The sequence below is a fragment of the Saccopteryx bilineata genome, chromosome 3, assembly GCF_036850765.1.
Source record: "Saccopteryx bilineata isolate mSacBil1 chromosome 3, mSacBil1_pri_phased_curated, whole genome shotgun sequence".
Classification (NCBI taxonomy): Eukaryota; Metazoa; Chordata; class Mammalia; order Chiroptera; family Emballonuridae; genus Saccopteryx; species Saccopteryx bilineata.
In genome coordinates this window covers 239112211-239126811 of record NC_089492.1, presented here as the reverse complement: position 1 = coordinate 239126811, position 14601 = coordinate 239112211, and the positions used below count along the sequence as shown (strand labels likewise).

General features: G+C 34.6%; 1 protein-coding gene across 5 annotated transcripts in view; it reads left to right on the top strand.

The window, feature by feature from the left end:
* The window catches only part of ATG4C (autophagy related 4C cysteine peptidase), a 102516-nt gene extending 88524 nt beyond the window's left edge, over positions 1-13992 (top strand). For all 5 annotated transcript variants that reach the window (XM_066269010.1, XM_066269008.1, XM_066269009.1 and 2 more), the window contains one exon: positions 12856-13992. In XM_066269010.1, coding sequence (XP_066125107.1) covers positions 12856-13023 — 168 coding nt within the window. In that variant the 3' untranslated portion in view covers positions 13024-13992. The remainder of the gene's footprint in view (positions 1-12855) is intronic.
* The last annotated feature ends 609 nt before the right edge of the window (positions 13993-14601 follow it).

Sequence of the window (14601 nt, the reverse complement as noted above, 5' to 3'; positions counted from 1 at the left end):
AACAAATTCCGGATACTATTATAATACAGATTGATACTGATAAACACATTCCATTAAAATATTCCACTTCTCTTTTCTACTAATTTATTTTCTATCTAGGTTAAAAAAGTCAGTTTAGAGAAGTAAAGCAATCTTCTCCTAGAACAGCAACAAACTAAATTATTATTAACAAGTTGAAAAACAAGATTCACAAATGAGTTGTGTGTTGATACTTTCTCATTAAAAACAGATGTTTTTTGTGATTTTTATACTGATAGTTTTCAGGATTTTATATCGGAAAAATGCTTAGAAATCATTGCTCTTGATGCATCAGAGTAATGTGCAATAATGAGGTAAAGAGAAACTATATTGAAATATAATTTGGAAGTACTGCGAATTTTGCTAGAGTCAATTAGCTTTGCTTTAATAATAGTGTTGTTATTAAGTTAATAGCTTTTTGTAGCAGTGTCAAAAACTCACTTTGTCAATTAATAACTTGATTATTTAGTTTTGCTTAGAAGCTTATAATGTAAACAATTTTCCTTTCCTTCCTAAAAACTGGATTTGGCATTTTGAGTAAAATGATATTTTTTTTTCTCTACAAATAAAAATAGCTTAAAATTATTTTTACTTGATAGGGTGTATTTTATATTTTTAGTTTTCTTGTGTTGAAAATGAAAGTATTCAATAATAGTCTGGATTATAATGTTTAAGTTGTAATGCTATATGAATGAATATTCTATAGCCTTAGCTACATGATTTTTAAAATGTTATAAAAAATTGTTAAATTACTTCTATGTTTAGCAGAGCTCAGTTCAGCAAGTATCTGAGTAACTATTATATTAAAAACATGAAATGACCAAGACATAATTCTTACTTTTGAGCAAGTTATAAGGCTACTGCCCTCAAGTAGCATTTATAGTTCAGGAGGGGGAATAGACATATATTACATTGAATACTGTAAGCATCTCTACAGAAATAGAAATACATTGACAGGGGAAGGAAGGATATTGAATCGAGAGGGATGTCTCATTCAAGTCAAAGTTCTTTATTGTGATGGTGATACTTAATTTGGACCTGAAAGTTTAGGCTTAATTTCTGTTGGTTTAGGGAGAAGGCAGGGTACTTCAAGCAGAGGAAATAAGAAGAGAAAAGGTATTGGAAAAGGAAAATGTAGAGCTTGTCAAGAGAATGGCAAATAGTCCAATCTGGCAGGTGCCAAGGATACTTATAGGCAGGACTGTCCTCTGGCTGCCTGAACCTCTAGGGGTGTGGCCCGGGAGGCTCAGTTTCTACCAAGTCTCCCCAGTAGTCTTGCACACCAAATCCAAGAACCACTGGTGTAAGACAGTGCAACCCACCATGTGATATTTGATATTAGGTAGCACTGGAATAAATATTTGAATGCTGGGATAAATATTTTATACTTACATATTTATTTATATTCATATGAGAAAAGTATAACTGGAATATCAAACATATTATTGGGTTATAAGGCTATTTAAGTTAAAATGATGGAAAGATAAATATTAATTATAATAGAGATGAATACATAGCAAAAATAATATAAAAAGTATAGAAATGTCCAAGGCTTGGGAAACCCTGAGAGGAAACAGTGAAGGCTGAGGCTACAAAAGGAGTCAGAATATTTGAGAGTCTCAAATGCCATGCTGAGGAAGTTTGTAATATATGTCTATTCCCCCTCCTGAACTATAAATGCTACTTGAGGGCAATATGTTGATTTTATTAGTTTCAAGCATACAGAAACACAGGCAATTACATAATAATACCCATGTGCTACCATTGAGATTAAGAAAAAAAAATTACATGAATAATTGAAATGTTACCTATTCCCAGTTTTAATCTCTTCCTTTCTTACCAGTAGTTAGCAGCTATCCTAAATTTGTGTATTAAACCCATATTTTATATAGCCATTAATAATATATACTGTTTGGAATGTTATAAAACTTTTCATTAATGATATATTTATATAAAAATGTATATACCCTACTGCAACTAGCATTGTCATTTAAGAGTGACCTAAAAATTGTCTATTTTTATTTGTGTTGGTCTAGCTTATTCATTTAAACTGCTGCATAGTGAGTAGTACATTCTACAATAAGTATATATATATATATATATATTTTGTATTTTTCTGAAGTTGGAAACGGGGAGGCAGTCAGACAGACTCCCGCATGCTCCCGACCGGGATCCACCTGGCATGCCCACCAGGAGGCGATGCTCTGCCCATCTGGGGCACTGCTCTGCTGCATCCAGAGCCATTCTAGCACCTGAGGCAGAGGCCATAGAGCCATCCTCAGCGCCCGGGCCAACTTTGCTCCAATGGATCCTTGGCTGCGGGAGGGGAAGAGAGAGACAGAGAGGAAGGAGAGGGGGAGGGGTGGAGAAGCAGATAGGCGCTTCTCCTGTGTGCCCTGGCCGGGAATCAAACCTGGGACTCCTGCACGCCAGGCCGACGATCTACCACTGAGCCAACTGGCCAGGGCCTCTACAATAAGTATATTTACTTAAACTTTCTTTCATTGATGGTCATCTAGATGATTTTATTTTCTAATTACAAATAATGTGTATGAAATATTCTTGTTCATATCTCTTTGTGTATGTGAAACACTTTATTTAGAATTATATTATATACTGTAGATGCATTAGAGTGGAATTGCTGAGTCTTAGGTTATACATATTTTTAGGTTTGCTAGAATTTTTAAAAGCTCTCTGAAGTGATCATACCAAGCAGTATGTGCGAATTTCTAATGTTTGACATTCTTATCAATACTTGATATTGTCAGACTTTTAAAGTTTGAACCAATCTTATGGATATGAATAGAATCTCTTTGTAATTTTAATTTGTGTTTCCCCTTTTGCTAGTGAGACTGAACATCTTACCAAGATTTATTGGCCCATTTAGCTCCTCTTGTGAATTTCTTGTTCATTTTCTTTCTTTTTTTTAAGGCTATTTGATTTGAAGAAAATTAAGTCAAATTTATAATTCTGGATACTACCCTTTGTTGGTTCTATGTATTGCAAATATATTCTCCTAGGCTATTCTTTTCACTTGTTAATGGTATCTTTAATTTTAGTCAAATTAGGAAATCTTTCTTTATGGGTTTTAAATTTTATATCAAAGAAATCTTTAATAACCAGTGTTCCTGCATTTCTTCCAAAATCTTTAAAGTTTTACATTTAGAGCTTGTATGTGTCTTAAGGTAGGTATTTGTTTATTTTCATCTTTGTTCCAGCATTATGTATTAAAAAGTCCAACTTTTCTTCATTGATTTGTAATGCCTTCTTCAAAGACCTTGATGAAGACAGAGCTGTGTGATTAGAAAGGAAAGGACTCTTTCAAGAGTGTGTGTGAAAGTAGAATCAATAAGACCAAGCAGCCACTTGGCCTGGGCAAGTGACAGGAAAATCTCCAAGACAAGTCTGTTTCACATCTAGGTGCCTATGGGGGAAAATTAGTAGTTCATCATTGTGGCTGTTCAGTCAGTCAACAAATATTTGAGTGTTCTTATCCTTACCACTCACCAAAACTCCTTTTCAGGATTACTTGACCCCCATTGCTAAGTAAATTGATCATATTTTAGTCTTCATCTTACTCATCTTCACATTAGCATTTTACATAGACCACCCACTGTGTCTTTCAAGCACCTTCTTCAACCAAACTCTTGTTTACCTCATTCTTTCCCAGTTGTTCCTTCTCAAGTCTCCTTTGCCTGTTCTTTTCCCCAGCCTCTTAATGTTGGAGGAACCCAGGGTTTAGTCCTTCATTCTCACATCTTCTTATCTCGGTGATCCACCGTCATAGCTTCCTTGGGAATATTGCCGTAGCTTCCTTACTGATCACCCTTACTTTACCTGTAGTCTGTTCTCAGTAGAGCAGCCAGAGTGAGTTTTGTTAAAATGTAAATAAGATAGTATCATTTTTTCAAAATCCTGCAGTAGCTTTCCAACTCACTCAGAGTAAAAACATGAATGCTTAAGATGCTCCAAGTTCTTATCTAAATGGAATTACCTCCCTAGCACCATGACCTCTCTGACCTCATCCCTTACCACACTTCTTCCAGCTCCGTCAAGGCTGATCACACTAGCCTCCTTGAAAATGCGAAAATGCAAGGTGCCTTCTGTTTCAAGAATTCTTTCTCCTTCTGGGCCTCGGTTCTCTTCCTGCAGGTATTCTCCTGGTTCTCTCTCCTTTGCTTCTTCAGGTCTTTCCTCGAGTATTCTTAGATCTCCCCTGGCCACTCACTGTGCATTTGTTATTCCCCTCGTTTTATTTTTCTCTAACACGTTTATTTAAGTGCACGCATGCAAACACACACACATATATACATTCTGCTATATCTGAATATAAAGACGTGCTTATATTATTTATCATCCGTCCACTCCACTGAAATGTAATCTGGACAAGGAAAGGTATATTTGTTGGTTTTGCTAATTATTGTGTCCCCAGTGCCTAAGGCTGCCTGCCACATTGTGGGAGTTCAATATGTAATATTTGTTGAATGAAGGAATGGATTAAAGAGAAGTTATAAATTTGTCTTACAGATTACCAAGAAACTCAGTAATTGTAGCCAATCTGGTATATTTTCACCTATTTCTGTTATTGTAATTTCTTTAAAATGCTGTGGCTTTATAATAGTCCATTTACTTAATATATAACTCATTATCTGTTTGGGCCCCCCAAAATAATTTTCATCTTCATCAATGTAATACCTGCATATATTTTAAAAAGCGAAATTGCAATAAAAGTCTTATGCTGAAAAACAGGAGTTTCTTGCCATGTTACTCCTCACTCCACAGAGTACCTCCTCAGAGATAGTCATTTTGAACTTTTCTAGGTATTTTTTTAGGTTTTCAACTCTACATTACATATGTTTATTTTGCCATTTTTGATAATCCATTTTAGACATTATCTGTTGGTTTCTTCTTACTAGTACTAGCTCTCTTCTCATATCCCTTCTCCCCATTTCTACTTCTCTCAGATTTTGGTTAAATGACCACGCAGTGCTCTTCACATTATTATGCCTCCACAATATTGTTTACAAATCATGTAGTAATTTCATTTCATGAAAATTATGATGGCTACTTCTCTCTGTTGCATCATTGTGAAGATTAAACAATTTACTAGGTCAATGTCTGATTTATGGTAGGTACTATATAAAGTGTTAACTATTATTATTTGTAGCTAGTATTCTGAAAATTTATTATGTATTTTGGTTTACATTCTTTTTCATCAAATGTACTGTTTCTTTACATTCTGTGAAATTTCCTGAAATTAAAAAAAAATTATTTCCTCTTTGTTTTGTTTTCTTCATTCTTTCTTTCTGGAACTCTTATTATATAGTTGTTGGACCTTTGAATTGTTCCTGTAATTTTTCCATCTTTTTTTTTCTATTTTCCATGTCTTTATCATTTTATACAGGGAGATGTCCTCTCCTTCTAACTCTTCTGTTCTTAAATTTTAATTATGGATTTTAAATTTCTAGCAGTTATTTTATTTTTCTATTATTCTTTTTTCATAACATTCTCTCTCTCTTTTTAAAAAAATATAAATGTAGTTTTTTTTTCTCTCCACAAGGAAATTAGAGTGATTTTGAAGGTTTTTTTTTCCTCCTTCTTGATTGGTGTTTGTGTTAATTATGAATGCTTTTTGTTTTGTTTTGTTTTTGTTTTAATCTTTTACTTTTCCCATAGATGCTTTCCTCCAAATGACTGGTAATCTTACGTGTCTGTTTATATTTGAGTAAGGGACTAAATAGCTGAGTAGAATTTTTGTGTGTTTGAGCATGGCTTTTTAGCCGCTGACCTTCCTACTTGAGTAATTGGGTGATGAACCTGCCTTTTTATTGGGTGACCTCCCCCCATGTTAGTAAGTGGTTGTCTTTTCTCTAGAGTTGTTTTATTTTTTTCGGAGAAAGGTTCTGCCGTCTGCCTGTAGAATGTATGTTGCTTGGTGGTGTTCCAGGAGCAGGAACTGAAGGATGTTAGGGCCCTCCAGTTTCGTATTTTAGACTGTCACTTAATTCCTCAGCTTCTGTAGTCCTTACTGTGCCTGGTGCACTAGGGTTTATAGCTTTATTTGTTTTTTTCCAAAAAATAAATCTTTATTTTTCTGTGTGTGGGATGGCTGGTGGGAGGTAAAGAAGGGGTAGTGGTTGCGAGAAAGGAACTGGGAACCGAGTCTATGTGCAGGCTTTCAGTCATTTTCCCTTTCAGTCTGTGTCTCACACTGTTTTTGTGCCTTTATATAGTATTCCTCTCCGAGTTCCACAAGATGAACTTGCTGACCTTTCCTAGGTATCCTTTCAACACATATCTCCCGTAGCCCCTGAACTTCAGATTGTATCACCTTTGCTGTTCTATCTTGTAAAGGGCTTGATGTTGATTATTTGTCTTATCTTACACCTCCTTTTCTTCCTCATCATTCCTAGCCTAATGATTGTTATCAAATAAAATACTCCTGTTCAGTGATAAACTGAGTACCTAATAATTCTGGTATTTAGGGCCAGAAAATTCTCAAATAAAAATGTATTAGGAAATTGATCATTTGATTATAGGATGCATATCAAAACAGGAAAAAATATTTAGATGTGACCAGTTGTCCTGTAGTTACAGAATAAAATTTATAGTGCAGACATTCAATATTAGAGATTCATGAGATCTGATTCGATCCAAAGCTAGCATTTGTTGAGTCTTTGCCATATGTCACATACTATACTAAACAGATTATATACATTTTCTCACTTAGTCTATACAAACCTTCTGAGGTAAGTAGGTATCTGCATTGTACAGATGAGGAATCTTATATTTACAAAGGTTCAGTAACTTTCACAGAGATCACATCTACTTAATGGTATTGCTGAGATTCAAACCTCAGATAGTTTAACTTGAGACTATGTGCTTATAAGTACTATACTGTACAGTCTCCTATTTATACAGCAATCTGTGGTCTAGACAGTTGACTAATCTTTATTTCAGATAATGGTGAATTAATTCTTTTCCTTGGGAATCTTTTCCATTTTTGGACAGACCCTTATTATTAAAGAAGATTTTCCTATATTGAGTTGGAATCAGTCTACATATAACTTTTACTCCTTTGTCTCCTGGAGTAAGAGAATAAGTGTGTTTCCTCTCCTAGGGCAGCATTCCCATTTTCTCCAATGGTGCACAACTTCCCATGCCCATCACTATTTTGGTAAAACGTCTTTTTCAAAACATTACTGTTCAGGTTTATTATGGTCATGATTATATTTCTCTTCCTTCTATTTCTGTATTTTCCAAGTGAAATCTGAGGGATTTTTTTTCCTTATAGATTTTTTTTACCTCTGGGGTTTAATGATAGGAACTCTGATTTCTTTTAAAATCTTCAGGGGTTTGTACTTTATTTGGTAAGACATGAAATGGATAATAAAATATAAGAGTATATTTAATAAATGTCAGAAGACTAATATAATGATAACAGTGGTAATAATAACAATAATAGCCAACAGATAAGATGCCAGGTAATCTTCTAATTATTTTATATGTATTACTGACTTAATCCTCACAACAACTCGATAAAACAGCTCTTACAATAATGATATTTTACAACTAAGAAAAACAAAACAGTCTGGTTAAGTAACTTGTCCAGGATCACACAATTTTTAAGTATCAACCAAGTTTTGACTCAAACTAAGTCCCATGGTCCATGTTTGTAATCCTTACCCCATATTAGACAAATCTGTAGGACTTTGCAGAAAGCAATAGTGAATATAGATCAAACTACTTCTCAGTGTAACTTGGGCTGAAACTTGAAGGACTGATAGTTTCCACAATCAGAAAGCAAGCATGGAGGATGGCTAGATGATAGAAACATCAAGAGCAGAAGCACTCGGGGAGAATGTTATGGGAGGTTGTAGAAGTTAATGAGTAGAATGTTTAAGGGAACAGTGAAACTTAAATTACTTGTTAACATGGCTAACAAAGGCCTGTGTCATCTGGCTTTTGTGTACCACCCTTTCTCTTTTTCTCTGCCCCTGAGCCCACTGGCATTCTTCTGTTCTTTGAACATGCTACATGTGCTGGCATCATAGGCCTTTAGTACTGGCTGGTTTTTTTGCCTGGAGTGCTATTCTTAAAATTTATGTCTGACTCATTGTCATTCAGGTCTCACCTTGGCCTTTTCTGACCACGCATCCTACCGAAACCTTTCAGTCCCTCCTTACCACGTTACCTTCTTTTATTTTTATCGTGGTTCTTTCTGAATGGCGTGCAAGAACCATTACCTGTTTAATATCCACCTCTCTCTTTTTTGCTAAAGGAATCCTGATTTTATTTGGGGTAACAGCGTGTCTACCCAAATACTCCTGTTTCTTGGTCTGCCTTGTATTTAGACACAGTTTGGCTAGTGAAATATAAGTGGATGTGTGCTGGAAGTTTCAGGAAAGCTTTTGCTCTTCTGATGAAATAGTAGATATAGGTGCAATGCTGTCATTCCCCTTACACCACCCACCCACCCCCGCACTGGGTGCACACCCAACACCTGGCATTACAGCAGTCCTCTGTGATCATGAGGGAAGGGCCCAGAGAACTGTAGAAACTGACATCGATTACCTAAAGTAGCAATGTCAGAAATTTTGTTATGTGATAAAAACAATCCCGTTCTTCAAAGCCATTATTAATTGTGTTTTATTTTGTTTTGTTTGCCACTTGCCAAAAAACAAATAAACAAAAAACCACTTCTAATTAACATAAATTATGTTACCAATGACAAAAATAGGGAAAACTGGAAAGGAGCTAATGTTGGAAGGAAGAAATGATCATTTTATTTTGGTATGATGAATTTGAGCTGATATTGCAACATGCCTTCACTTACTATAGTTGTAACAGTATAATCAGACTGACTGAGCTTAAATTCCTGTCTCTATCATTTACTAGCTGTGTGAACTTACACAACTCACTTAACCTCTCAATATTTCAGTTCCCTTTTGTGGAAAACATGGATGATAATAAAGCCTAATAGTGAAATGATTGAAATTGAGAGTGGATAATATTTTTTAGAGAGATGGTAAATAAAATATTATATAGAGAGAACAAAAAAGATCAATATTTGATTAATATCTACTTTTTGGAATGCAGGAACAAGTGGAATTAATGAAAGAAGAGATAGTTCAGAAAATAGGAGAAACAGGAAAGGGAAATATTACAGAAATCAAGGGAAGAAAATATTTTAAGAAAGAAATGCTCAGAAGCATTATTTGCTGTGGGAATATCAGGAGAATTGTAATTAATAAAAGGCCTTTTTATTTGAGGACTAGAAGAAGGTTTTCAGAACAAGGAGGGGTAAAGTTGGGTTACAGCAATTTAAGATTGAGCATTAAGGAGATACAGTGGAGTTAACATCATGAGCACATTTAACTTCAGCTTAGCTACATTAACTCATAATAAAACAGGTATGTGTATTTCAGTGTGTACTCTTTATTATATATTGGACATTACTATGTATTGTGCTGTATTGTACATTTATACAGGGTACTCAACAGGGGGGACAGGGTTGTATATACAAAATTATGTCCTCTACACAATATAAAGCCTTTTTTAATGTAATTCTGACTATATGGATTTTGCATATATTTGATTTTCATATTATGGGCTGATTTTAGAACCTAACCCCCACATAAAGTGTGGCTCCACTGTGGTGACTATAGGCCACATAGGTGTAGACTGCCCTGTACTGGCTATAATTTTACATGTGTGCTGGCAGAGACTAGTGGAAAAGGATTTGGCCTGGGGACAAGTGGTCATCTCCGGGTCTGTTTCTGTTCTTACTTACAACTACTAGCTGTATGATGGAGGAAATTGCTTAATTTTCATCCTCTAGTTTTTCCTTTATAACTTCTGAAACCTGTCAACTTACTACATAGGAAAAAATGTGATAAAATGTCTGACCTGAAAAGAAATCTATGACTTGCCTTTTAGATAACAAAGCTTTTTCCTGTATCTACTATTCCCTCCACTGTTCCCTAGCCATCACTCTTTTTATTGTCTCCAGAGTTTTGCCTTTTCCAGAATGTCATGTTGGAATCACACAGTCTGTAGCCTTTTCAGATTAGCTTCTTTCACTTAACAGTATGCATCTAAGGTTCCTTTTTGTCTTTTTATGGCTTGATAGCTCATTTCTTTTTAGTGCTAAATAATAATCCATTGTCTAGATATACCACAGTTTATCTGTTTGCCTACTGAAGACATCTTTGTTGTTTTTAAGTTTGGGCAATAATGAATAAAGCTGCTATCCATATAAACATCCATGTGCCCTAGCCGGTGTCTCAGTGGATAGAGCGTCATCCTGGTGTGCCAAGGTCACGGGTTTAATTCCTTGTCAGGGCACATATGAGAAATAGGCAATGAGTGAACAACTAAATTAAACAACTAAGTGGAATGAGTTGGTGCTTCTCTCTCTTCCTCTTTTCCCCTCCTTCCCTACATACTCTCTCACTTCTCTCAAATCAATGGAAAAGTTAAAAAAAAATTTGAGCTCAGAAAAGCTAAAAAAATGATAATTAAAGCCTAAATCAATATAATATGCATCAGGAGGCCTTACCTTGCAAGTGAGTGTGCAGAAAGTAAGTGAATTTTATAATTAAAGGCTAGAGGGTTCCTTTTGAACATTTTGCCATAGGGCACAGATTTGAATCTTAGTTGATGAGCAACTAATAAACCTAAATGACTATCCTAATCTTGAAGGGAAGGATGAAGAGATGATAATGTTAAGTCCGCTGTGTTGATTTGAAAATGTTATGTAGATACTGGATTTTTACAAGTGACATTAAATGAATACAAAATGACAACAGTTTTGGACTATATTCCAGCCATTGGCTATAAGTGAAACTAACTGATCAGATGTCAGCCTCCTCTCTTATTTTTCATTTTCTACATTTTTTCTCTTCTCTCTTTTTTTTGTAGAACATAAATTAAATTTGAGTAATATATAAATTAGGAGCACAGTGTAAATTATAGGATCTGATTTTCATCACATCTAGTTTTTTAACTACTTGGTTAATTTTAAATGGTTCATTTGTATTCAGTTAAAATGTATATTAACTCTGTCATTGAAATTTTTTAAATTTAACATAGTATATGTATGCCAGGGGTACATATTTACTTTAGCCATGTTTCAGGAGAATCTATAAATATATTATATAAGAATTTGATTATCCTTCAGTTGAATAGTAGCATTTGATAGAATTTTATTTTTATGCCAGAAATTATCTTCTAAGAACAAATTGTATTTAATTATCATGATGAATGATGGACAGGGTGGGACAAAGGTAGGTTTATACTTGTGAGTCTGTGAAACACAGAATTTATTCTTGTATTATCACTTATTAATGACTGTATTATTTTCCACATGAACAACTATAAACCTACCTTTGTTCCACCCTGTACTCTTGCTATTATTTTCAGAATTCTTTGTAACTCACATAAACTTCAAAAATCATCCTTCAAAAATAGTTCCTGGTTATCTATAGAAAAGTTTGTTTCAAAAAAAAAAGGGGCCTGACCTGTGGTGGCGCAGTGGATAAAGCGTTGACCTGGGACGCTTTAAAGAAAAGTTGGTTTTTATCAAAACATCCTTCATTCAAAAATTTTAATTTATTTCTGAATGAAAATGTTTACATTTTAAAATCATACCTGTTTAATAGAAATATTTAAAATAGTTTAGAATGTGTTATTGTCTTCTAAATGAATACCAAGTTGCTGGAGGTTGTAAAAGTTAATGATGTCCCCACAAAATTCCAGGTATTGCTTTTTTTACTTCTGAATTATCTAATGTAACTCTAGAAGGTAATAGGCAAAGTGTGATTTACTACTATATACAAGAATACAATTTTTTATGTTGACTAGATTTTTGCAGAAATATTTTTTTTTTTAGTTGAGAGGAGGGGAGATAGTGAGGCAGACTCCTGCATGCACCCTGACCGGGATCCACCCGCTGCAATCCTATCTCAGGCTGATGCTCAAGTACTGAGCTATTTTTAGTGCTTGAGGTTGATGTGCTCCAGTGGAGCTATCTTCAGTGCCTGGGGCCACACTGGAACCAGTTGAGCCACTGGCTGCAGGAGAGGAAGAAGGAGAGAAAGAGGAGATGGAGGGGGGAGAAGCAGATGGTCACTTCTCCTGTCTGCCCCGACTGGGAATTGAACCTGGGATGTCCATATGCCAGGCTGGTGCTCTATCCACTGAGCCACCGGCCAGGGCAAGAAATATCTTTTCAAATATAGTGATCTTTAGAAAGACCAAATTTAATTTTAAAAATCACTTTTTATTATTGCTTTTGGTCATCTTAACCATTCTCTGAGGTAAGGAGATTGGATAGCTATTGACCCATTTTATAGATGACACTTAGGTAGAGGGATTTGTTGAAGATTATATCAAGGTAAGTTGTAGAACTGAAGTTAGAATAGACCTTCTGACTCAGTTAATGCTTCTTTTTTTGGTACCAAGCAATCCTACACAATATTTCACTGTATAGTCAGTGATACCATTTTGTTTCATTGTCCAGTACTGCTAAAAGAAGTTAAATATTAACTTTTTAGAGTATGCTTTCAAACTAATGTGACCAGTAGACTGATTTTAGGTAAGGGGGAATACTTAATTTTTGATGGTTAGTCTTAATGGAGAAGCAGGTGTTTAGGTATCAATAAACTATACAGTGCTGATCAATTTTGTCTTTCAGCCAGAACATCAAAGTGATAGTACTGAATAAATGTAAATGAGAAAGGCTAATGAGAGATTCAGGGCTAAAACATTAGATTTTGTCATGTGGTCCTACTGTGTATTGTTGGATAAAGGATTCTTCTCTACTTTCTGTTACAGATGCTGAAAATTTCTTCAAAAGAGAAATATCCCTTATTTACTTTTGTAAATGGTCATTCCAGAGACTATGATTTTACATCTACTACAACCAATAAAGAAGACCTTTTCTCAGAGGATGAAAAGAACAGGTTAAAAAGATTTAGCACAGAAGAATTTGTCTTGCTTTGAAAGATAAGCACTTCTGTGTTTGATGAGCACTCCATAGAGGGGGAAAAGGATAAGAAACAAGTGTACATTAAACCTGTTTATTTTCACAAGTATCTTAAAAAAAAGAACATTTGGAAATATACATGTTTTAAAGATATTTTTCTGAAAGAGAAATGATTTAATGAGTCTTGATTTCTGATTAAGTAACAAGTGATTCTGGCTGCATTCCTCTTTTGCTAAGATCTTTTAACGCTACCTTAACTGCAAGCCTCCAGTCTTTGAATTCTTCCACCTGAAGCCACTAGTCTCCTGCAGGTTTTGTAATATAGGCCCCAACATTGGGATTAACAAAAAGTTTGGAAAGCTTCAGTTAATACTAATGACGAGAAGACCAGAGAACGAATCTTCCATATTTTCTGGCCTCCCAGTATTAATGCAACCAACGGATACTTTTGGGTGTATCTTGATATATTAAGTAGTAATTGTTAGCTGTTATATGCATACAATTATATAAGAATTGTGAGTTTAGGTAATATTTAGCAATATGATTTTATGATGGCTTCTCATTTCTCTTGCTTTTGAGCTTTCTCTGAGACGTAAATATGTATAAAGTGTTGGGTTTTCGCTCCAATTTAAAGGTTATGTTACTAACAATAATGGCATCCAATCAAATTAGATAAAAGCAACTCTAAAGTAGAAGAGTATTTGTTTTCTATCTCAAAAATTAAATTTTATGGGAACTCTATTTACTGTGCAGTTTTAAAATCTAAAGATAAGTGCCAAGGAAGATATCAAAGAATGCTCCTCTGTGTGAATTTGTTATTTGTGTAAATAAGTGTAGTGGTGTTTAGAAGCTGAAGCCATCTACGGTGAATCAGCCTTAAGTATATTATGTGTTAGTTATAGGCAGATTTGTTATATAAAAGTACAAGAGTTATTATTGAGCCAGGATTATAAAATAAATACTTTAATAAAGATGTGAGAACATAAAATGCCTTTGTTTTGGTCTTAATAGAATTATTTTAATCCTTTCATTTGAAAAATCATTGTCTTCAGTAAACTCTCTTTATTTATAATGAAGGCAAATAATATTGTTGCACTGAAAGTAAAATATTAACTTATTTTGTGGAGCCTCCATGTTTCACTTTTATAAGGTGACTTATAAAGACATGAAATTGTATATCATTTAAAGTCATTGGTCTCTACCATCAGAATGCTTATTTGTTAGGTTTAGAGATACACACAAAGTGGAAGCCGAGTGTGGGCAGACTGCTTTACTGTGCCTGATGAGAGAAATTAGGGTTGGCATTTCCCAGTGAAGATAGTTTACTGAACTGAAACAAAGAGTCTGAAATTTAAATTTTTTCTTTTCCCTGGATAAGATTTGGACAAATTAAGTCCAGTACTAATTTTCCTAGAAGGCCAAAGGAGTACAGAAACAAGAAGCTAGTGAGTAGTATGCCTGATTTTATACACTGCAGTCCTCTCATCTAAATTACTGCAATTTGTTATTCTGCATACCTACAGAATTCACAGGATTGGATTCAACAAGTACATTGAGTAAGCACAACCATACCTTCCAGTAAATCAGGACTAATT